Source organism: Misgurnus anguillicaudatus, chromosome 3 (assembly GCF_027580225.2).
Source record: "Misgurnus anguillicaudatus chromosome 3, ASM2758022v2, whole genome shotgun sequence".
NCBI classification, from domain to species: Eukaryota; Metazoa; Chordata; class Actinopteri; order Cypriniformes; family Cobitidae; genus Misgurnus; species Misgurnus anguillicaudatus.
Genome location: NC_073339.2, coordinates 46,455,874 through 46,483,102, shown reverse-complemented (window position 1 = coordinate 46,483,102; position 27,229 = coordinate 46,455,874). Strand labels below are relative to the sequence as shown.

The window sequence follows — 27,229 nt, the reverse complement described above, 5'->3', positions numbered from 1 at the left end:
AGCGGTGTTTGCTAAAGCAAGCATCACTCATAATGAAAGATTTAAACAAACTTTTTCCTTAAAGGCACAGTCACGATTAGATTTAATGGTTGTTTTGGATGCTCACTGCAAACAAGATGTTACATCGTAGCAATGAATTCCCGCAGGGCAAACATCACTTACTAGAGTCAAAATAAACAGAAAAATAAAATAAAATCTAAGATATGTGGTAAAATCATGAAATCACGAGAGTCTCTATACTGTATGACGATGAAAACAGCCGCAGACATACAAATGGAAAGTTATAATTTCATTCATCATTTTATCATCCAGCAGTTGCTTTGTAAACAACATAAATCATTTTAACTATATGCAAATGATGCACATAAATATAAACAAAGTAATATTGAAATACTTCATATCCTAGATTAAATCTTGTCTTATTAGTCTGATGAATGGATGTTATCATTAGCTTACATAAACTTTATGACTATTTGTAATATTATAATGAACTGGCGAGTCTGAACGAAGATCCCCTCCATTAGCAGCTGGTGAACCCATGGTAAATGTAAAGTAACCGGTCAATATGTGGTGAGTGTCGTAAAATAATAACTGCCCATGGCTTCCTAAGAGAGGTGTGACGAGATCTCGTGCGACGAAAACTCACAAGATTAAATATGTATCGCGAAATTAATTATGTCACGAGATTTCTCGGGGAGGTGAAATGCTGGCCTTTTCTCAAAGAAAAGGCTGCATCCTTTGGAGGTCACATTTGTAGACTGCATAAAGACTGTCTTATTACAGAATATTAACAATTATAAAGTTTAATTTTATATTAAGTTAATCATAAATTGTTGTAATATGCTTATGACTTGCGAATGTAATGCTCAGTTAACTGAAATAAACCAGGCTTGATGAATTATGCAGCCTGCATATGCGACCTCCGGAGGATGCAGCTTTCTGTTTGAGAAACGGTCACTGTCAGCATTTACGTTTCTGGCTAAACCTTTTCCATTGGAGTGTGCATGCATTATATTCAGTCTTTTACGGCATGTGCTTTTTTGTTTGGGCTTCCAATAATGTTTGTCTACGCGTTGCGATTGTCTGTTGATCAGTGTCAGAAGTGTCTTAGCAGATTAAACCCTCACTCAGAGTTTACATGATTTTATCTTTGTATGTTCTTGATCAAGAATAAAAGTGGCTATATCATTTTTGTTGTAACAAATTGGACAAATATTAAAGATTTAAATGGATTTAAGCGTTGTTTGGTTAAATGTAAGCGGCTAAAGTTTAGATTCTAAAGTAAAAGTAACAAAAGCGCGTCCGTTAGCGCCCCCTGCAGGGATTTGTTATAATAAATAATGCTGTTTTTTATTACAAAGGCTACTTATTACTGTGTTTACTTGTTTTGATACTTTATTTGAACAAATAATTATTGCATCGTCATTATTATGTAATTTTAAAGGTTATTGCTAAATTGGGTCTATATCAAAAATATCAAAATACTTCATTATCAATTAGCAAAATAATTGTTAGGGACAGTCCTTGATTAGTTAAAACATTTAAAAATAATGTGATTTCAGTTTCCCATTCATTTATTTTATCATTGAGGATTTCTTAAAAAAATTTAAAATCTCGTCTCGTCTCGTTCTTGTGAACCCGATCTCGTGTCTCGTCTCGTAGATTAAGTGTCTCGTCACAACCCTACTTTCTAATGCATATAATGATTATAGTCAAACAGATATTTAGAGGTCGAGACAGAATGATATGATAACTATAATGTGCATAGTCTTCAAATATATTAAATCAATGCAATGTTGCAGTCAGAGAAGTCTTTAACAAAGACAATAAGATTGGTTTGGAATAATACAATTTTAAATTTGGATAACAACACAGGTAAAATTTGGATAAACTCACTATAAATGTTAGAAATGTATTGCTAAAAGACGTTACAAATGAACTATGTAGTACTGAATTGTGGAGTTACTCCGTTAAAACAGTTTTTCCACATTTCTGTGTTCAGGATTATTTGGGCGGGGCTAAAACTATGGCTTGATGATGCACCAGAGCCACCGTGCATGGCTCCGCCCCTTACACAATCGCGAACATCTATTCAGGTTTGAAAGTTGAGAAAGACGGTAGCTTTCCCGCGAGTGGGCAAGGTTGTAGCACAGATGGTGGACATGCCCCCATCGTTTGACAGCAGAAAATCCTAACAATTTTTTTCGAAATCTTAAAAACTTATTTTACTTATTTGGCATTTCTATCATTCAAATTTGGCTGTATATCAATTTTTTCTGTGGTGTGACAAACGGAGAACACATTAAACAGGTATCTGACTTTACACTGACTTATTTTAAATAATTAACTTCTACAAACTGTATATTTATAGAAATATAGGCAAGGACGAGTTAAACAAAGTTTAGTTGTTTCCAGGTGAAAAAGGTCATGTCTTCTTTATGCATATATCCTATGGGCTCATTGATTATTTTTTTCATAGTTTAATTATCTTCACAGATTGTGTTAAAGGACTCCAACCGTGTCACATTGTCTCACTGCAGTTGTTCCTGCGTAAACCGCATGCATTACTTCAGCAAACAGTGCTGTAATCTTAGCCTGGCATCAATACAGTCAGCAGATTTACTGAAATTGAGCAGAGCTGACACAAACCCACATCAATTTCCAAGGCTTTTACGTATAAGACAAATGATGAATCCTTGAGTCAACATCGACGATACACGCTTTCAGCCTATTACAGGGTGTGTCAGATAAGAGACACAAATTGTGTACTGTTGGTAAAACTGTAGGGTTGGGAAACACCGGCAGGTCCTGTCTATAGGATAATGTTTCTGTCACCATACACAGAAGTTCACACAGCCACTGAGAGTTTAGCGGTGACTGTCTGTGAAATCCAGGCTAAAGTCTTATAATCTAATGATGAGATAAGAAGAATTAAAGCTTGATTTCACTCACTGATTTTCATCTTTGACATGCAAAAATGCTGGGTTATTTTCATTGGGTCAAAAAGTGATGAGCCCAGCCAGCTAGGTTGTAATTTAACCCTTGCTGGGTTGTTTCAACCCAAAATGCTGGGGTGTTTTAACCCATTGTTGGGTCAAATATAAACATTTTCTGGGTTAATTTTAACTCAGCTGCTGGGCTCGACCCTTTATGACCCAACATTTAGCATTTTTTAGAGTGACTCAGCTAATATATTATATTATATTAATGACATCAAGGTTATATTTAACAGAATGTTCTTTACATTAGGGATGCAACAATACAGTTAGTCAACGGTTCAAAACAGTTTTCGGTTCTTGTACACGGTTTTCGGTTCGGTTCTGATGACTTGGCCTATTAAAGTGTTTTTAGATTATTCCATGCTAAGGTAACAGGAACAGTAAGATGTTAAGAAGCAAAAAAAATGGTTTTAATTGCAATTCTCTTTATTTTATGTAAATGCAAAAATCATCTTACACGTTTCTAGTGTATTGATAAAATAATATAAGATATAATTAAATGAAGATGCATAAAAATGATATCCTATTCAAACTGGGGAACGCATGAATTCTTACATTTTGAAAAAAAAACAAATGTAAACATAAATTGGCCATTTTACATACCTGTTCTTAGTAAATTAAACTTTACATTGTAAATGAAGGCTATACCTTACTGCACTACTGTTAAATCCAACATCATTCTGTGCTGTGTAGAAACCAAAAATGCATTCCTCAATCAAGATTACTGGTGGGACCTCATCATGCGACTTCTCTTCTTGATTGAAACTTTTTCAACTTGCGCGGAAGACCTGTTTGACATAAATTACACACGGTTGCGGCAATAACAAACCCCAAATGTGTGTCATTTGCCCCACACAAATTTGCATCTTTACATTGATGTTGTATGTAATCTACTCGTGCAAATAATTAATCCACACCACAGAATTAAGACAGTGGTGCTGCCTCTTTTTGTTGTCGGACTTCTCTGCTCGTGATCACCATGTTGTGTGTGTGTGCGAATGAAATCTGACACCTGCATTGCAAGACGAGTTAAACGCTAACAGCTAGCGAATAGTGACTGGAGATCAACTTGCTGTAAGGCGTTTAAGTTATATATCCCAGTGCGCTCATAGAGTAACCAAAGCGCAGGAAATATTAAACGGACAGATTTGGATGGATAAACTGAACAACCACAATTCACATGCACGTATTGGACTGTGGGGGTCGAACCGAATAGTTCAATATTATATTGAGAATCGTGGCATCCCTCTAAAAAATGCTGGGTTATTTTTAACCCAGCGTTGGGTCAAAAAGGGTCGAGCCCAGCAGCTGGGTTAAAATTAACCCAGAAAATGTTTATATTTGACCCAACAATGGGTTAAAACAACCCAGCATTTTGGGACAGGCCCAGTTGCTGGCTTGAAATTAACCCATAAAAATATTTGACCCAACATGTGTTAAATTAAAACCCAGCGTGCTAGGCTTGTCCCTTTTGGTGGAAAATAATCCAGCATTTTTAGAGACTAGTGTAGAATGATTTTGTGTAGAAAATCCCAAAAAAATGACTTTAGCTGGGTTTTCACAGCATCAATCTAACTGAGGAAACATTAGATAATATAGTATTTTATCAAAAATAAAGACACAATATGAAAGAAGTATGGGTAAATTCAAGCTAGCAGCGGCACCAAACACATCTGGGTTTCTCCATACAGCCACCGAAAAATTAAGAGACTTCTTCAAGATTAGTTTTCAGTTTTTCTAAACTTATCTATTTGCATTTATTTACTGAAAATTGAAATGGGGAAAACAACAAAAAATATACAGTGTTTTCTGGTCTTGAATACTGCAGAGAAAACAAGTTCAAATTCATTTCTTAATAATAAAATGCTAATGTATTTTAGGAAAATTTCAGAAATATAAATTTTATGGAATAACCCAGATTTTTAATCACATCTCTAATGTGTCTGTGTCTACTCAGTCTTTTATATTACATTTTGGGTGACTTTATGTAGGTTTGCTTTTGTTGGAATTCATCAGACACACAGGATAGAAATGGGCATAATACATCTACTGTAGAAATGAATGATGATCAAAGGCAAAACTGTAGTGGTCTTTTCATTTTTTTTCCGTGGCTGTATATCCAATCTCTACAGGGTGCCGAAACACGGGACACGCTAAGAGCTCTAATGCAGGAAACTGGCCGTGTTTATGTGTATGTGATCCGGACAAACCCAAAGTGAATAAGAGAGTTTACTCATTTACAACTGATTTCACGACAGAGTTTTGGAATGAATATTTCGAGACGGATACATAGCCCTTAATTTGGAGTTAAAAAGGGACATTTGACTGGTTAAATTATAATTTAGTTCTCCAGTGTGACATTAAGCTGGAAATTGCGGGTTTATACTGGGTTTTCAACAGCTGTGAGTGGGTTTATTTGCCCACAGAAGTCTCAGTCATTCATATTCATGGGTGTAAACTCTGGCAGGTTCACCTCTCCTCTGTGTCAGCAGAGTCTCTCAGCTTTGCTTGCGATAGCTGCGGTTTCAGGTTCGATACTATAATGGATCGAATCTCAATTGGCTGTGATCGAAGCATTATGCGAGGAAGTTGTTTAAATAATTTAAATAATTAAAAGAGTCCAAAAACAAAATTTTACACATTAGGCAGATCCAAAGCGACTTACAGTGCATTACCGGAGAGCAGGTCTGTGGCAACACGAATCATATATTGTGAAAACTTGACAAACTTAACATATAAAAAAAAAGTTAAATATTAAACAAAATAATGCTTATTTTAGTTACTGTACTCTAAAACATTACAGCACAGGGAGCAGGTGGATAAAATACTCCAACATTTGTGAGCTATAAAATATCGAAATATCAATGATGCGTAAGAACGCTGCCAAACCACCCGACTTCCATTATCTAGATGTTGTTGGATTTTTAAGTAGGATCATTTGGTTGATGACAGCCCGGTCCTACAAGGCTTTTGCAAGACTCGTCCCAATGATTCAGCGAGCATCGCGGCGCTCCGACGAGAGTCATTATCGTTCATTTCCATCATTCTGTGACACAGCGGGTCATTTTCGGGCTCTTCAGAGAGAAGCATTAGTTAAACAAGCACAATGCCGATCCTTCATCTCTACAGCCTCTCGTTATCAGGAGGACTTGAAGTGAATGCTATTTTAATTTCAGCATTGGTTAAGATTCCCAACCAGCTGTGACCGCCGACCGCTGCGGTAATATACTTCATGTCACATAGCCAGCAGGTTTTCAACATGACGTCTGATTCAAACGGTCTGCATGGCGTCCGGCTCGCTCGGCCGTATTTGATTCATTAGCTGTGGAAGTTTTCAAAGCTCGGTTTTCTGAGCTGACTTGAGGGGAATGCATTAACAAAATGATCTTGTAGCTCAATAGGTAGAGCATTGCGCAAAGGCCATGAGTTCGATCCCAGGAACACACATAATGTGCAGCTTAAATGCTCTCGAAGTCGCATTGAATGAAAGCATCTGCCAAATGCATAAATGTAACTACAGATCATTGAATTTTTTTCATTCGGGTTGAGAACTGATGCTTACTGATAATGGTTTAGTTTTTCTAAAAACATGAATACATTAATAAACCAGACAGATTACATAACATCTTGTTGATGTCTCGCCCTAATGCTTTGGAAAAAGTATTAAAGGAGTTTAAATCTATTCTTTCCTCTCACTGACTGCTTATTCTATTCAGCATCCATTTCAAAAACATAATTTTATATATATATATATATATATATATATATAAACAAGCTGTTTTCGTGTCTGTATCTTTAAATGCAAATGAGCTACAGATTCTCACTCTCTTATCAACAGTCAGTGAACACTTTCAGTTAAAATAGATCTGATTCCTGTCAATACAGTCTGAGACAAACACATTTAGAAAACCTTTTGAGTAAAACTAAGCAGTCAGTCAGTGGCCGTGGGCGGGGCTTTGTTTGTGTGATGTCACATTAACAAGAGAATCAAAACAGCATGTCTAATAAGACTCATTTGGTTTAATGGGGATTAAAAAGTAAGGATTAGGTGGATTTTTTTATTGTAGGGTGGTTGTGTTCACACGCTGCCAACACACATTTTTGTCCAAACACTTTGTAAAAGTCGATTTTGCATAATGGGTGCCCTTTAAAAAACTAAACATGTCGGCCCAATTATACAGTATTTTGTCTATAAAACTAATTTAAAAAAAGCTTTTCAAAAGATGATCATGACAAACATTTCAGTCAAGTGACCCAAAATATATCTACACACTTATAAATGAAGAGTTTGGTTCCAAAATGCAATAAATCCATTTTGACTAATTTGGGTAAAAACGTGTTTTCTATACCAAGGAAGTGGCAAGATGAAAACGACTATTTTCTATTACAAACTTTCACATAGCATCTTTAGGTTATAATAACATTAGAAATTCAACTCCATAATTTGATTTTCAAAGATTTAGTATAAAAACTGATTATTTTTTTCTGCAAAATGCTATAAAGCTATTAAATCAATATATAAATGTGCATTCATCTTTGCCATGTTATATTCATTTAGTTGACTAGTGGTTAAAAAAATAAACATTAATGACATTAATCAAAACACTTACTTTCTCATATTAATAACACTGTCATTGCTGCTTGCATTCTTGGGACGCCGTTGCTGAACTTTGTTTGACAGCGATAAGCTGTAAAATGTTTTGGTCTGGCTCGATTTTCGTTGACTTCAAGTAAAATAATAGAAAGTTTTTCATAAGATCCTCTGGGGTCAATGTGTTAGCATGACAGAAGCTTGATGCAGTCGTGTGAGAACAAGCAACAGCCGGCATTTTTTCGTCAGCCAAGTGGTTTACGTTTCTTTCCCGCCACAGAAACCACCACCGGTTTAACAATGCCATAAAAAGTATTATTTTGTTTGTTTCACGAAGTACAAAGTAGATTGGAAAGGAAAACTATGATTCTATGTGAATTCAACATGCCACCATTGTTGTTTCCAATTGGTGGAATGGTGCACTGTGATTGGTTGAGCGGATTTATTGCATTCTGCAGAGAAGGAGGACTGGCGTTTATCGCGTTTTGGGAAAAAAGGGAGAAAAGATGACAGAATAACACGATTTTGAGTAAAATGACGAATTTGCTTTTGAATACTGACCTGATACAATACTGATTTTGGTGGTAACTATTTTTTTAAGATGGCGTTTATCGCGTTTTGGAACCAAACTCTTCAAATATATGTAGGACACATAGTCAATATCTCTTAATAAGCTCACCGGTCCATTAAAAGAATCTATTTAAAAACAACAGGATCATTACATCTCATCAAGTTCAACAGATCACCTTCAATGGCCAGGATTTGATATCATGTAATTCAGTCCTAAGATGGGCTATTAATTAATAAGATCTCACCCAGGAGCCAGCCTTCAGTTCCTCTCATTGCGTTCTCTTACCGGAGATCGATGTGACACCCTGCCGATACGACTCGCTGACGCCTTTTGTTTTCCATACCGAGTGCGCTGCATCTGGATGTGCTGCCAAACACAGCCGAGTACGCAGGCGACATTGACAAGCATCCAGGCGATGTTACTTTTGTGCAAATACTGTGCCACACCAAGACAATATCAGATGACGTGTATCAGAAGTCTTTTTCCTTATTTTATTTATTTAGACAACTCTACTGTATGTGATTGTTGCATTATTTTGTTTGTTTTCTCTTGGTGTGACCCTATTGAAGTGTGTCCCGAAGCTTGGAGGTTTCAGATTGACAACACACGGTGAGAGCTCGCAGTAAGATGCAAAAGTGGCATTCGCATCCACAACCAAGTGCTGATTTTTTGTTTTAACACCAGTGAATAAAAAAAATCAAGTTTTTGGTTTCAAGTGATAGGTGAGTATTGGCAAGACTGATGGCTTTGACTAAATTTGATGTTTTATCTGAACAGCTCGACGGTTTGAGAGACTTCACTATTTCAGACATTTGCACAACATTTTACTCTTGTATAACTTTAACTGTAAGTACGTGCAACTGTGACAGTGCAAATAATAAATTAGCCAAATAAATGCACAGCAGACCCGAATAAACAAGAGAAAATTCACTTATCCAATATAGATGCTGTGAAACCAGGTTTAATATCTTTTGTAATTGCTCTTCTCAGTAAAGTGCTTTAGATACTTTTATTAAAAAAATAAACAAGGCACAGATGAAGAACAAGCTTTGCTGCAGTATGCACATGCAGTGAATCATTAAACGCTAATGTAATCCATGGACACCGTAGATGTACACTTTAATTCACATATCCAAAATCCACAGGTGTGACGTGATGTTAAATGGTGTATAATACAGAAGGATGAGTGGGAAACGACGGTGATAAATCCTCACATGTCCTGTGAATTATGAGGGGAGGCACGAGGTGCATCGGACACGGTGTGTCAGACTGACAGGAAGAAGAGGAAACGGCGGCGTCTAAACGATGCATTTGGATGACCCAGAAAACCCCATTTCAGACAAAAAGCGGCGAACGATTAATCAGACGAACATACAGGAACCACAAAGCCCTGGAGGTTGATTTAGCAGGGCACGGGTCAGAGATCCAATCCCGTACGGAAGATGAAGTAATTACCAGATGGCCACTTTGATTTGTTCCACTTTTTTATAACGTCATTATTCTTGATTGCATAATTCATTTGGAGGAGGGAGAACTGTCTGGAAAAATGTTTCTCTACGCTTGACGTTAATTTGGCTTTGAATTACGCTCGGATATCAAGCGTCGATGAATGTATGATCTAACATCATCTGTTCAGATTCAGAGGTGGGATTTCCCACATGATAGATCTAACTTATATTTATAAAGCAGTCCATGGGCTCGGACGATGATGTATATTATGAAACAAGCAATTATATCACTTTAACTGTGTTTACTTACATAAAGTGACTGTTCTTCTCCTCTCTGTAGCTCCGTTACCGGACCCCCAGCATCCGTCCTCGTCATCACAGTCTCCGCTGTATCCGTCTCCACTTCCAGTCTCGATCTGGTCCAGCGTTCCCAGTTTTGGAATAGACCTGCCCTGCAACAGCTGAGACACAAATAGGAATCTTTAGGGCTTTGTGTCTCTTTGTTTTGGTGCCTAGAAAGCAAAAAAATCTTGCAAAACAAATGGAATAAAATCATTTATTTTTTATAAATGTGCAGTCAATAATGAAAGCTCACATAACACACGCTATAGTAGTATTACATCCTTTATATCTCCAAAGAGTCTTTATTTTATCAAATTTATAAAATATAGATCAGCTCTAGCAATTGTTTCCGGAAAAGCACGAAATCCCAGAGGCGTCCAGCTGGAGGACCAAGTCACAAGCAACACACACAAATCATTATTCCAATTTCTTTGGATAACTTATGATTTACTACACGTTCATGTTGTTTATGTTATATGCACATACGCACAAATAGCCCAAAAAAACAGGCATTTGATGTATGTTTACTTACCGCCTTCAACTCAAGACTCGGTTGGGACCGCCCTATTCCAGCGTTAAACAAACACACACACACACACACACACACACACACACACACAAAACTCCGCTGCTATCCCGGATAAACAAACTATATCCATTGTTTCCATAATGCTGGCTCACTTGGAAAGCTGAACAAGGCTTTCTTCTCCTTACATCCAAAAACACACTTCTTCTTTCATGCCATTGTTGAGTCTTGATATAAAACAAAACGCGAAGGAACAATGCTAAGGAGCGTCTTAGTTCTCACTCTAATTGACTTGTGGGCGTGGTTTCCAGCGGGAAGTGCCCATAAATGGAATATGGGGTCACTGATATGTAACGGGTACCCATGTTCGAAAAAAACTCTCAGAAACTTGTAGGAAAGAGACTGTCACACGCTCATTTCAAACTGATATTTTTGAAAGACCTGAGGCCTGGATTAAACAAATTTGAAGCGAAACATTTGTAGTGCATTGTGGGTTTGATTACAAAATGTGTTCTAAGACATAAAGAGAGACTCAATAGAGATGTCAATCCAAATATAGATGAGCTCTTCACATTTAGTTAATATTAAATAAAGTTTTATAAACAAACCATTTTTTTATTCATACTGGTTACAGAAATCCAGCATGTGCTTGTTTAGTCACATGGCTTTTAATAGAAACACTGTATCATTGTTTTGATAAGTGAATAATTTGTTGGCGCCTACATAGTGAGTATGGAATTACATCTATTTTCAGCATTTAAACAACCTCTCAGTAATGATAATAATGATAGTGATTCAACACGATCCCCTGAGGTGTGTATCTGTGCACGCTACCATAACAGATCTTTTTACACATAAAGGGCGAGTTAGTGCCTATCACAAACTCTGTGATCGTACCAGAGCCTCGTGCTCTGGGTGGGGGGGGGGGGGGGGTTTAGCGAACATTTAATGATCTATTTAAAATGCAAGGCGCACCTTTAGATATTGAAAGTGGTTTGTATTTATCAGTTGCTGCTGCAATTGTTCATGGTAATTAACAACTGTAGTGGTTCAATATTTGCAGATTAAGATGGATTAGTTCGGCCATGATGGATGAGTGATCGAGAGTCAAGCGTTTAGAGGTCACCTGAATTCAACACAGAAGGAAAATCAAACACTAAACCTTTAAAGAATTGACGTGTTAGTAGCATTTACCATAGTACACATGCTATTTTTGCAGTATACTGTACTGTACAGGTGTGCTGTACATATCTGCATCTGTACATTTGCCTATATTCAACTAGAACACACTGGTTTGGAAACAGTAACCCGCAATGCACAGCAGCTACAGTAATAAACCAGAATCAATTTGAACCATCTATTTTTTATCTATTCTCATTATTGATCAGACTGCCAAAGCTGACATTTTACACAAAATTGGATTACAACTTATTTTTAAGATGATAACTGGAATTAAATGTGAAACCCCACATGCATACTTCTGTTAAAAAATGTATGATGCATACAGCACAGAATCTCGCACACTATTAGTATGCAGTACACAGTATGCAGTGTTATACCATCCTTTAAAAAAAAAAAGATTGTTTCTTTTCAAATTCATTTTAAAACATTTCCTTTATTCATCTCAGCATTTATAAAAAGTTAATCTACTCGCATCGTATACATTATGTCAAAAAATGACAATGTTTTGAATGTCTTTCCTCAGGCAGAAAATATAGCTAATATACATTTTTACCTCAAATGCATAAATTATTTTCAGGCAGGCCCGTGGCACATATATATGTGTGTTACCCGTCTGTAATTTTCTTCCCGACCGTAACCAAAAAGCCTGAAGCACCGGAGGCCTTTATCTCACTGAGGTAAAAATGTTTCGTCTCTTATCTGTTGAACGGTCACGTGAAGCACAATGTCCCTCGAGGAATCCTTAATGTTTCTTCATGGTGTAAAATGTAGCCTGTTACCTTTACTATCCATCTGTTTGACGCTTGCAACTCATAATAATTTACTCCAGTAAGATAATCAAATAAACCGTAGTTGAAAATAACAATAATTTGTCTATTTAGCCCTGTTTTTACATCATCATATGTTTTTGCTTCTATATAGGCTGTGGGGATAATTTAATCGTTTGTGGTGGAATATGAATTAGTTTTGCTCATGAATATTAATCAGGTGATATAATGTTCACCAGCAGTCCTGATTAGATCTAATTTGCTAAAATTCAGATGTTGGTAAGCAGGCAGTGAACTTTATTAAAATGTACTATTTGATGCATGCGTTTCATGATCCAAAATCTAGTATTTAGTATTATGCATTTACTTTTACATTAATGCATTAAGCAGATGGATTTATGCAAAGTGACTTACAGTGCATTAAAACTATACATCAGTATGTGTGTTCCCTGGGAATCGAACCCATGACATTTTGCGCTGCTAGCACAATGCAATACTAGTTGAACACGGATGCTGGATCTACCTGCCGTGGACCAGTTAGAAATCAGCTGCCATGTTTCAAACACCTGCTAAAGGGACATGATTACATAAGTTGGATTTGAACCTACCTTCAACCAAGGATGCTATCTTTTATATTGCAAGGATGGTATCTTCTTTATGAGATATAAGACACAATAAATATAAATTATAACGCAATAGTAGACTAGATACTTATATCTCTTATAGACTGTTCATGAACAACAATTCGAGTCAAGTTTAGTTCACTAGAAACAAACTCTGTAACATAGTAAGTATGCAAAGCATGCTGGTCATTGAGTTTATTTAAACAGAAATTATCCAGAATCATATACACAGATACGAGGAATGAGATTATATCTGATGTTTATTAGTAACCAAAACATCCCTCTTAGTGAAGTTCTTTCAAACTTGCTCAATAATGATTTTCAAAACCTAACAAAATTATTTCTTTGGAGTAGGATTTCTTTAAAAGATTATGGTTTTCATGTGATTCTGATGTGTAAATCACATCAAATGTCTTGCAGAAATAACCTTTGCTGCTGACATTATGGCCTTTAAGTCAATGAACAAACAGTCGAGATCAAAGTTCAGCTGTACATCAACCTGCTCTGAATAAATCAGAAAATACTGAAGTTTGTCTATGTGCAATGTATAATAAAGTGGTAAATCTCATGAAAACATGCATGTGGATTATTTTTGCTTTAAAATGAAAAGAAATAAAGATTTGTAAATTATTCATGAAAATATGATTATTAAAATTACAATAAATTTTGCTGTTTAAAGTTTTGATTTTGTTTTAAGAGAATTGGTCTATATAAGTCAATTTGTAGTGCATTTTTTTTACAATGTGTCATTGCTTTAAAGCAGCTTTACAAGAAAGACTTGTAAAAAATGATTAGATATATAGTAGAACAGAATATAGTTTGACTGCAAATCTTATTGTCCTCATACACTTTAAAAAATTATTTTCAACTTTCTCGACTAAGGAGTTGTTATAAATTATAAAAAATAAGGTGAATTAAGTTATTTTAACATTTATAACAACTACTCACTAGTGAAGAAAGTTGAAATTAATTGTAAATTAAAGTTGCTTAAACTTAATTTTTTTAGGCTATATACTTTTTTCATAGACAAACGTAGTTAAAACATAGAGTCACATTAAACTAGACATGCCTTTAGATGGAAATGTCCTTAAAAAGAAAAAAAAATGTTCGGTAAACCTTCATGATATATTGTAAGAAACAATCTTACTTTATATAAAAAGTACAACTGCTGATAAAGTATTTCATGACCAAAGAAGAGCAATGGTTAATAGAGAAGTTTTAACAGAAGTTAATATTGTCTTTACCACCTTATCAATACGAGCCGAATCTGATCCAGAAAATGCAGATGACCAAGCTGATCAATCAACTTTAGCAGCGCGAGTTGAGCAGGACGTAACAGATTGGTAAGGATACTAAAACATAAAATATCGCTAAGATAAAATCGCTACTCTGCACTGCTCAAAACTCGTGTCATGTTTAGTCAGTAGTAAACTCTTTACATGTAAAAACATAGACAACTTACAGGCTGTGAGTCAGAAGTGAATAAATGTCAATCATGTCCATGTCAACCTGCCCAGGAAGTAAACTATTGCATACAATCTGTGTGTTTGCTGTAGAAGATAAGAGATTCACGTTTGAAACGATAACTTGCTTCATTGTTTACTTTGGGATTTGTACCTTTTGCATATCATTAACATTTACTAATACACACTTACTGTACACACCAAAGGAAATGTAAAAACGTGAGTTGCTTTTTAAGATGCGGTTCTGATGAGGGTAATTGTTATCAATTACTTTATTTTTAAAATAAAAATGTTCTACTTAGAAATGTCTCAGATGTAAATGGGTTGAAACATTACATCAAAAATGACATCAGTAATATTTATGTGTGTGTACAGTATGTTTAAGAACCGAAGATGGTCTGACTGAACTGTTATTGAAGATGGACAGTTTCTATTGGTGTAGAAAATCTTCATTATTAGCTCAAGTTGAAAGAAGACAAGAGGAGTTTGAAGGCCAGAGGAAGATATACTTTTAGACACTGAATGAGAATCAGAGAAAAGAGATTCGAGTTTGACGTCTGTTCTCAAATGGTTTTACAATTGAATATCCTTGTACACAGTCGTTTTAAATGCTGAGCTTATGTAAAGATGTATTGTGCTGCTTCTTAAGCATTAATGTTACGTTTGTATCTTTTGCATCTGTACAGATGTTTGTATCTTTTGTAATGGTTGTGTACTTGTCTCCTTATTGTCCTTAGTTTCATAAGATGAATCTCAATAATGTCATACTTTTACCATTGGACATGTTTCAAACATGAAGTAGATGCTGGAAAATGACTTTATACACTGCAAAAAAAAAAAAAACTTTCTTACTTAGTATTTTTGTTTTCAGTACAAATATCTCAAAAATCTTGAATTAGGATGCATTTTCTTCATGAACAAAATGGCCAAAGAAAAAAAGGCTAGATTTTAGACAAAAAAAACCAACAAGATAAAATTTAAATGAATTTGTGCTTAAAACAAGCAAAAAAGTCTGTCAATATTAGACTTATTTTCTTAGGCCATTTTGCTCATCTTGATTTAAAGGCCACCTATTATGGCTATTTTAACAAGTATGTAATATAAGTCTCACGTGTGCCCATAATGTGTCTGTGAAGTTTCGGCTCAAAATACCCCCCAGATCATTTCTTTTGGCATGCTAAAAATATACCTATTTGGGTGGGATTAAAAACATGCAGTTTTAATGTCTGTACCTTTAAATGCAAATGAGCTACAGCTCCTCACTTGCTTACTAAACGAGACGATGATCGCTTTCAGGTAAAATAGATCTGATTACTGTGAATACAGTCTGATACAATAGTATCCCACTAATGATATATGGCAGACAGCGTACAACTCGCTGAGGGAGGAAACCATAGATATGTATAATAAAGGTTAGATGTGTTACGGCAGAGTCTCTAAAATCATCACCTGGCGGCCATCTGACCACAGGCAGCTCGCTCACTCATAGCATTGAGTCTTAATGGTGCAGGTACTTTTAAATGACCTAACGGTTTGGTTTCTTACAATCTTTATTAATGTGGCTATAATTCTGGATATTTTAACATGTTTATCAATTTTTTTAGTACACGTATGCAGTGTCATAGGTCTATAGTAAGATGTAATAAGATAGCCTGCCTGTAGTAAGATGGCCACCAAATGCGGACGTCCCACTCAATTGGCCAGCAGCGCGGGCGAGACATCTAGCCTTTATTATACATATCTATGGAGGAAATTGTGGTAATGCAGGACTGTCAGTCAGTGGCCGTGGGGCGGAGCTTTATCAGTGTGACGTCACATTAATAAGAGAATCAAAACTGCACATTTAATGAGACTGCTTTGGTTTAATGGGGAGTGGGTGGTTTTTTTTTTGCATTGTTGGGTGGTTGTATTCACACACATTTATGTCCAAACATTGTAAAAGTAGGTTTTGCATGATATGTGCCCTTTAAGAATTTTTAGGGATTTGTACCGAAAACAAGACAAAAATACTAAGTCAGAAAGTCATTTGTTGCAGTGTATCACGACTAGTGGACAGTTTAATGGATCAGATCAAACTGAAGATCAAAAAAGACAACAACCACAAAACATTGATCAACCAAGTAACATTATACAGTATTAATAATCAAGGGTATGTAAACTTTTAAACAGGGTTATTTTTTAAATCTCTTACATGAAATAGCTTGTTCAGCACAGTACGAAACTATGATCCCTTTAATAAATAAATAAATAAATAAATAAATAAATAAATAAATAAATAAATAAATAAATAAATAAATAAATAAATAAATAAATAAATAAATAAATAAATAAAGCAAATGGTTGTGATAAAGCCTGACTAACATACCAAACTTCACGTTATCTTAAAAAGGCTCTTAATTGAAGTTGCCCTCTTTTCTTGAGCACAAAAATAATTCATTGTTACATTATTAATACAAAACTGGAACGTTCCCCAGAGACGCTGTCTGGCTGGTTTAGAGACAGAAAAAACATTCGTCTTCATTTTAGAGATGAAGCTGACCCAAAAGGCCTTACAGGTAATAATGCGATTTTAAGGACAACTACTATTCTGCTTTAAGAAAAAAAAACAGAGGCACTTTAAAAACATATTAACAATACTATCCTGAGGATATCCTCCCCAGTTTAATCTTGAATATCTGTGTAACATATTACTTTAATATAATAACAATCACTCAGAGACCCTCCAGTGTAAACAAGCTACGCCCTACAAATGTTAAACTGCAAATTGTGGGGTTGGCTGTGCCCGTATGCAAGTAAAAAAAAAATCGGCTTTTGTTAAATGTTTGTGTCTGACGGCGGATGCTGTGCGAGATGCTTTCTGAAGCTGTAAAAACAAACTTAGAACAATGACAAGACACCATCGACTGTCACTCACGAACGACGCAGCGGCCGCTCGCCCATCGTCCATTGCCAAACGCGTCAACCAGGGTCTGCTGTCAGCAATTATGCCTGTTTTCTGTTTCTATAACACATCACGCTGAGATTATCATTTTATCACATTTGATAACCTTTCAACAAAAAGATCTGTGAGTTGAGTAATTGTGAGTTGTGTCTCATCCACAGTTAAGAAATATCTCCAATGCGATCTCATTAACATCACAAGTGTTTCTCTAGACTGCAATGAGAAAGAAAACTATACGTTTGCACACAATTCCCGCGTTACTTTTATCTGAAATGTGTCATTTACACTTTCAGTAAAGGTCTCAAAAATGTCTCTCACGTTTGCAAGTTACTCAAGAACTGTAATGCAACACAAACTCATCTTGATCTTCATTTTGAACCTGCCCTCCAGTCAACATCTATGTGGCATCTCATGATTTCACCCAAATATCAAAGATCTTCCTTCTAACCGGCCCCTAATCTAAACTACGACTAAAAGAGTCTGATCATAGATTGGGCAAGATGATAAATCATTGTTTTTGTAATTCTACAACACGCAAGCCTTTCGACCTAGCGGATGTCAATCAAAGACCTAATCTCTCTCTGCTTCTCCACGGCACGAAACAAACAGGCCTTTATTTGACAGAGGTTGATTGCGGCGAGCGGCTTTGGGAGAAAGCTGAGCTCCGACACGGCTGACGGCGGATTTCTCCTGCAGTTTGACAAGCCTGTTAGCCCTGCTTCTGTAAATGAAACACATCGACGTCAGAACTTTAATTAGGATGCTGGCCGAAGGTACGCTGATTTGTTTTAGATGTTGTGAAGGGCGCTGGGAGGTGACGGCTCAGATTTACTAAAACAGAAAGTAAACCTCGACCCTGAAATAACACGCTTCAGGTGTTCGGTTCCATTCAACGGTTAAAGTCCACATAAAATAACCTCGCCAGTCCGTTTTAGATCTGTGATTTAACTTACTTTGAGAGGAAAAGTTAGGAGAGTTGAAAAAGAAAAGGAAGAGTTGGAAAGATAAAACAATATCATGGCGACCACCAATGTGGATTAAGAGTTCATTTAAAATCATTTGGACTTTTTGGGCACTACCGACTAAGAAGTTGGCAGAATCGGTCAGTCTTGGAGTTGGCACTATATTACAGCTAATCCTCACACGATACAGACAATTCCCATTTGTTTGCCAGATTCGGTCTTAAAGATGGACTGTCCACACTGTCGCAAGCGATCAAATCGGATATGTGAGTCCAGTTGCTAAAATCATTTACTGGCGTATCTCCATCAGTTGCTAAAGTAAAGATTTATGCATTAAGATGCTGGCAAGCGTCTTAGATCTACACGGAACTGACAGTATAGAGAAAGCTGATGGAAAGCTGGGAATTTGTCCAGCCATCGTTATGATTGCACGTAATGCTGCTTACACTTTACAGAAAGCTTAAATGGATGTGAATTGTAAAATTTTGTTTAAAACCGCAACAAATTCTGGGACATTATTATGTACTTCATATCATGTTACATGCACATCGTGTCCCATACTATTACCTACAAAGAACTGATCGCATTGTTGGGATCAAATAATTTATCCAATCAATTATTTTTGTTCATGTACTGTACATTATTCTGGTACACAGAGTGCGATTTGCTGGGGGGGGATTGGGGGGATTATGCCCCCAGTCTTTATATCTCTACCTCCGATTAATTGTTTTTTTTCATCAGATTTTTTTTATCCCTGATGGCTCATAGCCTCCTTGTTATGCTGGATTCACACCAAACGCAGTAGAGACGGTAAAAACGCGCTATTCGCACGTAGTTGGGCGCTTAAACATTTTGAGTTACTCGCTTCGTTCGCGCATAAAAATTCTAGTTATTCGAGACATTCACGTGGATTCATGTCATTGGAGGGGTTTCTGCGACTCCGCTCACTTCCTGTAATCACGTCACTACTAGAGCAAGCTCCTGTTGGTTAACGTGGGGCAATTTTTGGATAAATTCAGATTTTTTTACTCGCATGTTTCCTGCAGCAACACTCAATTCGCTTCATTCGCGCATCAATTTACGTCACTCACACAAACTAGACACATCAATGAGGCGAATTCGCGTCTACCACGCCACGCTAAATGCCTCATTCACGCCAATTTTCATTGACTTAACATTGAAACCACTCGCGCTTGACGCCTCTAACGCGGCTGGTGTGAACGCAGCATTAGAGCGTCCGACTCTCATGCCAGACCAGAGCGGTTCGAATCTCACTCGGGGCGGGTGAGAGTAGGACTGGTTACATTTCTATACCAATATAAGCCTGTGGTTCATAGTTTATTTTCACAAATAAAAATATTTGAAAAACAATTTGAAAATGCCAATATTTGTGTGTTGTTTTTGGCAGCCCTTTTAGTTTTAGTCTTAGTCTTTTGGACGAAAATGCTTTTTAGTTTTAGTCACATTTTAGTCACTTATAAACTTGATAGTTTTAGTCAAGTTTTGGTAAAGTTTTAGTCGACGAAAACACAAAAAGATTTTAGTCAAGTTTTAGTCGATGAAAACGCAAAAAGGTTTTAGTCAAGTTTAAGTCAATTTTAGTAAAAAAATTGTCTTTAACAAATTAATTTAGGTTAAAAAGTATTGGAAATGGTTTGACAAGTAGATACATGTAAAACCTTAAGCTTACCATGAAATGTGTCACATGCCGATTGTCGAGTAAAATTTAATGTATATGATATGTTAACAGCGTGACTTGTTAGCTACCTTTAAAAAAAATCAGCATGATGAGACTTCAGGTGCCGGTTGAAGTTGGTGGTATTCTTCCCACCTAGTTTGTGCCCACATTTACCGTCGTCTTCCAATATGCATTTGTTTTTTCTTTCTGATGGATTATACTGAAGTATGTCCATAAATCATCTCATCATTTCCGTTTATTGGCGTCACTGCCACGGTCCTTCGAACTCGCCACAGCCGCAAGTGTGTTGTGTGAAATATGGTACGCGTACGCGGCATGGCGGCAGCCGGGTGGTGGGCGTACCCAAAACAAGGATAGGAAGTGGCAGCATTGCTGATACTTTTTAGCTAAAAACAGACAGATTTCACGCAAAATAGGCAGAAATGACATGCATTGTGAACGTCAGACTTGTAATATTTTTCATTCTGTCTCGTCAACGAAAACTCGAAAGCGTCTCGTCATGTTTTCGTCACCTTAGAGACATTTGTAGCTAGTCATCGCAGCGTTATCGTCATAAAAAAGGCGTGTCAACGAAATCATTTCGTTATTGTCATTGTTGACCAAAACAACACTGGCTACAATTTAATTTTCATTACACGTTTATCCGTATAGCGCTTCTCACAATACACATTGTTTCAAAGCAGCTTTCGTACAACTTCATGCATAAGCTAATTCAATTTAAAGCACTGAAAATACACAATGCCAATCTCTAAAGAAGCTTGTTTTTTGTAGGACTGTTCACCATAACTTCTAAGCTGACATAGAGATTGCTTCATTATTTCTCCGAGAGCTTGAATTTTCATCCCTGCACCTCATCAGATGAGCCAATGGGATTTTTCTACACCTGAAGCCAGACCTCAGCAGCAATCTGCTGGCATGCCTCGCTTAAAAGAGAAAGAAATAAAATCATAAAGAGTTTTGTGACAAATATTTTAAAAAAGTGTCCTTTAAAGGCCAGAGCTGATCCGTGGTTGAGAATGCTATCTCGCGCAGGCACCGGCCGCTCAGGGGCTGCAATGAAGTAATCTAAATGCATTTTGGTCGTGATGTGCTACACTTTGAGAGCGCGCATTCACGTGGCTTATAGAAATGTCGGCTGTGTCAAAATGATCAATAACCCCATTAGCCGGGCTCAAAGAGGACGAGAGCTTTGCGTTGGGCACATACCAAGGATCCAGACCAGAATGAACCGGGAGGTTTTACTGCAATGCTACCGGCCAATTATATCTCCCACCACGGTCGCGTGAAACTCCCTGGTGTGTGCCGAATAAACAGACATGAGGGTAAAGTATTTGTGTTTCGGAAAGCTGGAAGATGTCTGAATTGTTTCACACAGCCACCTCCTGAAACCAAGCGCTGTATTATGTGTAAAAAAAGTATAAGCATAAAAATCATGATGGATGCATGCATCCCTCTCTGCATGTTATCTCATCTATAGGAGTATTTCTGTGCTGCACATCCCATAATGCATCACACCCACATGTCACAAGCAGAGACCGCTAACATTAGCCACCAACAGAGGTGCCCTTTATATAAGCACTAACCCGAGCAAATGAGGCCGTTCCGGTACCGAAAAACAGTCACGTATCTTCTAAATCTCTCCGGGTCTCGGAGGGCCGTCGACTGTCATGTCTAGCCCCACCTTTGACAGCAACAACAGCTGGAGAGATTGCGTTTTAAGCCCACAACGCCATCCTCCTTTCTCTGCATATCTCATGAGATCTCCACGCTTTCTCTTGTGTAATTAACAACGTCAAAGCCCGAGCCTCCGGGCTGCTTATCTGGCACCTCCGCCGGGACGCCGATGAGCCGAACGGGAGACCTACAGGATTTAGCTGATTCGTAAAGGAAGTAACATCAACTCGAGGGACGCCAGGCGTGACCTCTCAACACCCCGCCGATGCGAATGGAGGCCACCGGCGTTTAGGGTAACCGAGCTGACAGACCGTGTAAGTGATGGCTGTTTTGGGATGCCTAGCGCATCGTGGGGATCGAGGAGCTTTTTGGGGGCTGTTTTGTGGAGGTGTATGAATGAATTAAGCAGCTGTGTGAGAGGAAACCATGTGTTGGGATGTAAATTATTAGTAATTTCAATGGTTAAACAAAGCGTATTCCTCTACCATCTGTGTGGTGTTGCAAACCTGTTACAAGCGGTCAGTATCTGGAATTATGCTTGGTAAGATAATATATAGCATTTAGGGACGGTTTCCCGGACAGAGTTTAGATTAATCCAAGACTAGGTCTTAGTTATTGTTGAACAAACAATAGCACTGGTATATGTTAAGATGTGTCTACATGTTTTAAAAATAAGGCATCTTTAACATGCATTTTAGTCTGGGACTTGGATAAGACCTGTTCCCGTAATTAATTAAATTATAATGTACTATACTGGTAATAATATTGCATCTCAGTAGCATCTTTTAATAGAGGGTCAACAATAAACATATAAACTATTCAAAAGTTAATCTTTACATTTCACAAAAACAGTAAGGAATAACGCTTTACTGGATATGAGTGCGGACTGATATACAGAAATCGGATTGATGTCACAGTCGATATGCTTTCCCCGCTACCATAAGTGTCATTAAATATTTATGACTTGTGAAAAATGGCTTCACTAAATCTAAATGGCAACCGAGGAGGTAAACACCATAAAAGCGTCCTGGTAAACAAATAAATAGTTTCAGATGTGCACATGTCCTTAACACTCCTTCACTAATAAGAAGAAATGCAGGCATATACCGTACAAAGCTGGAATGTTTAATTTTTTCCTGAATAAAGTGTTACTGTAACGGCCAAAAACTATTGGCATTTGCTTTTTCAACTGAACCTGACTGTCCAAATGTGCATAAACAAGCAAATTCACATATGATTGTAAATCAAAGTGTCTTTAATCGATTCAGGAAATGTGAAATGTTAAACTCCCTCTAAAGTTATTGAAAATTGCTTCTAATATTATAAATTAGGTTAGAAATATATTGCTGAGGTGCACCACAAAGACGATGTGATACTGAATTGCAGAGTTAGATCATTAAACAGTTTTTCACCATTTCTGAGTTCAGGATATTTTAAGTGGGCCCCTAACATAAGCGCAAGTTAAAGTTATATTTGTAAGTTGCCTGCGAGTGGGTGTGGTTTCAGCGCCGACAGCGGACACGCCCCCAGCGCTTGGGAATAGAGAATGCATCTTATTTTTCCATCATTCAAATTTGGTTTGGTGGTTAATAAAACAATTTTTCTGTGGTGTGAAAAACTCAAAACACATTTGATATTTGACTTTACAGGGCCTTTAAGTAATTTGGGCAGCATTAAGTAATTTTTTCATCCAATCAATGAATGTGACACTGAGTGCGTTTACATAAGCGGATAACTTCTGCTTGTTATAGAAACCTGTTTTCATGCGTTTACATGCAAATCAATAACCGGCTATGCAGAAAACTGCGTTCACATAGGATTTGGAAATTTGCCAGATTTCTCGCAGGCAGTGATGTCACCGCCTATATTACATATAGTTGCTCAAAAAGCCAATTGGAAATCGTTCTTAAGCTGTACTGTTGTATCTATTCTCCTCTCTGCAAAACCTATAAATGCAACATGAGCTTTCATTTTTCTCTGCCAACTGCTTGAGTCGACTGCAGACTTTTATGCGTTACTTTGCACTTCACATGCGCACATGAACAAAACTGTGTATAAGGTGTTTACATGCACTGCGAAATCGGGGTAATGAGCAAAAAAACACGTTATCAGTTTATATTAAGCATAATTGGCGTAAGACTGTGCATGTAAAAACACTTAGTGCTACATGATGGGAGACGTTCACAGCAAATCAGAAGATACCAAATGTTCAATTATGAGGGGTGGGATTTTGGACCAATGAGAGTTCACAGTGGGTGGAGCTACACAGATTTACGACATAGAAACATGTCCTAACACTCTTCACGACTAGAAAAGATAAACTTTCACATTGGCATAAAAAAGATTTTATAACTTTTCACTGCATTGTTTTGGATATAATAAAAGGTAAAATAAAATATTTTTTAAGCACATCTAAAGAAGGTGCATGCAGAGATTACTAAAGTTTAGAACAAACCTAAAATAAACAAAAGCTTAAACAAATCTTGTCTGTGCAATTATATCATTATGTGAAATTAAATATAGATGTTGATAATTCATTGGAGCTGACCTGTAACTGCTAACGCATTTGAGCAATTACATTAAAGAGAAGTGTAAAATAAAAGTTAAGCTATTTTCATGTGAAACTCTTAAAAAGAAAAGATTACCATTTATACATGGCTGAAAGCGTCAAAAATTTAATAAAGCACTAATGCTGTTGGCTGATGACTTTTGAAGATTTCACAGCACGACACACAGGATAGGCATTTCAAACCAAAACCTTATTGTTTTATCCCCTCCCTCCTATTGTTTAAATTTAAATTTTTATGCAATATTAATTTCAATTTAGCAGTTACAGACATTTTTAACACGTTTCAATAATCTCTGTGTCTTTGAAAAGCTACGTGGAGTGAGATACTGAGGGATTTGTGACTTAAATAGGGGGTTAATGCTATTTAATGCATTCTGACTTATTAACACAGTTTAAGAGTTGTAATCCTCATGCTAAATAAATCCAAAGTGTCAAAAAAGCATACTCCCCCTTCTTTAACTGGAAAAAATGTATTAGATGACAGTGAGGTGATGGGGTGGAGGAGGGATGCTGCAAAAATCAGTCACGGGACAGAGGTGAGAGACAGCTTTTATAGGCACCTCTTTGCGCTGATTGGTTGGATCACATGACCATGCTCCTCCCGAACTTAGTTAAATAAACTTCATTTAGGTCAAATATAAACACTTTCTGGGTTAATTTAACCTAACGGCTGGGCTCGTCCCTTTTTGACCCAACGCCGAGTTGAAAATAACCCCGAAAAATGTTTAGAGTGTATAAGGTATCATGTGGAAATAGATGTGACGTCTTTGCTGGAGTTTTGCGTATGGATGCGTTGGACTCCAGATGGTCCATCTCTTGTGTCCTGAACACAAGGTCACGTAGCACTGATGGACTGAAGACAGCTGCCTGGCCCATATTTACTCTCGTGGGACACAAATGCACACACTGGACTCTTCGAGTTATCAATAGTGTTGAGTTTAGAGAGAAGGTCATACTGAGTCAATGTGTCCTCTCTCTCTCTCTCTCTCTGTGTGTGTGTACAAACATCATCAGCACATCAGCAGGCTAATCACCACATTAACATTCACAGCTGCCAAAACTTCAATGTCAACTAGCAGACATTTAAACCATAAGGTCAATTTAAAAGTGTTTTCATTATGACTGTATGTGCGGGGGACTAAAATGTCCAGGCCCTTGTTGGAGTAGACTTGAATCCTGATGAATTCAAATGCATTTAAATTAAAATACACTGAACACACGTGATGGTACCGTATTATTCATGGTATGTGTTTAAACAGTAGTATCATGATGTTAATAATGGTATATTATAGTAATACCATGTTATATACTATATGTACAGTACAATGGTACCCACACCCAATGCATTATCTTATCCTTTTATTCTCTACTAAGGTTTAGAGAGCTGTGCGTGCGTGTGTGTGTGTGCGTGCGTGTGTGTGTGTGTGTGTGTGTGTGTGTATCCATCATCACCTCAGCTGTGAAAGCCAATTGAGGTCCATACAGACCCAGTTATCTGTGCTTGAGTAACATGATTTTGGATGCTGCTCTCTCGAACCGAAGCCAATGTTCTGTCACCGTGGACGTCCGTGCAATGGCCCGAGCTGCCAATCACATTCCCGCATCTGCCATCACAGGCTTTGCCAGACCAGCGTCTCTGGCAGGCTGGTGTTCACTTGATGAAACTCAATAAAATTGATCCAGAATAAATGAACGGTAGATCCAGAGAAAGATCGTTCACATCTGGGGAAACAGACCTGTGTCGTGTACGGTAGTCGTTTTCATCTCTGACTTTCTATCTGTCTCTCTCACTCGAGGCCTTATACTGTCTCCTGCACTTGCATGTCCTTTCCCAATGATATATACAGTACGTATTACACTCATCCATACGACATAAAGTACATTTATTATCTAGCTCGCCATCTGAATTTAAAATAGTCTTGCCAGATTTTGACCATACAATTTTAAAAGCAATATACAATTTCTCAAATGTTATATTTTAAATACTATATTTTATATAGTATATTGTAAACGTATTGTATAGTACAGTATACAGTAGTGCAGTATAGTACAGTACACACATGTGCAACAGTGACAGGCATGCACAGTACACATTAAAAGTTTTTTAGCTTCATTTTAAATGCACTATAAAATTTCCGAAATTGTATCTTTTAAACTATATTATAATACACTATACTTCAATGTGCTGTACTATACTGTACAATACTATACTATGCTACACTATATAGATATGTAGATCAGTATAGTACAGTATAGTACAGTGCATTACAATACAATATGCTATAGTATAGTGTAGTGTAGTACAGTGCAGTAGAGACAAAATAAGATGTGCAGTACAGTAAAGTACAGTACATTACAGTACACTATACTATAGTGTAGTACAGTAAAGTACAGTACATTATGGTACGCTATAATATAGTACAGTGTAGTGTATAGTGTAGTACAGCGGAGTACAGTACATGTTACGGTGTACTTTAGTATAGTGTATAGTGTAATACCGTATAGTACTGTACATTTTAGTATGCTGTACTATAGTATAGTATATAGTGTAGTACACTGTAGAACAGTACATTATAGTACGCTATACTATAGTATAGTGTAGTACAGTACAGTATAGTACACTGTACTATAGTCTAGTGTATAGTGTAGTACAGTACATTATAGTACACTATAATGCTCCTCCCGAACTTAGTTAAATAAACTTAATTTAGGTCAAATATAAACATTTTATGGGTTAATTTAACCCAACAGCTGGGCTTGTCCCATTTTGACCCAACGCCGAGTTGAAAATAATCCTGAAAAATGTTTAGAGTGTATAAGGTATCATGTGGAAATAGATGTACATTATAGTATGCTATACTGTAGTGTAGTG

General features: G+C 37.0%; 1 protein-coding gene across 1 annotated transcript in view; it reads right to left on the bottom strand.

Moving 5' to 3' along the window:
• The window catches only part of gpc5a (glypican 5a), a 192,673-nt gene that overhangs the window by 49,424 nt on the left and 116,020 nt on the right, over window positions 1–27,229 (bottom strand). Inside the window, exon 7 of the mRNA XM_055206174.2 lies at window positions 9,920–10,070. Within this exon, the coding sequence (XP_055062149.2) occupies window positions 9,920–10,070 (151 nt within the window). The remainder of the gene's footprint in view (window positions 1–9,919; window positions 10,071–27,229) is intronic.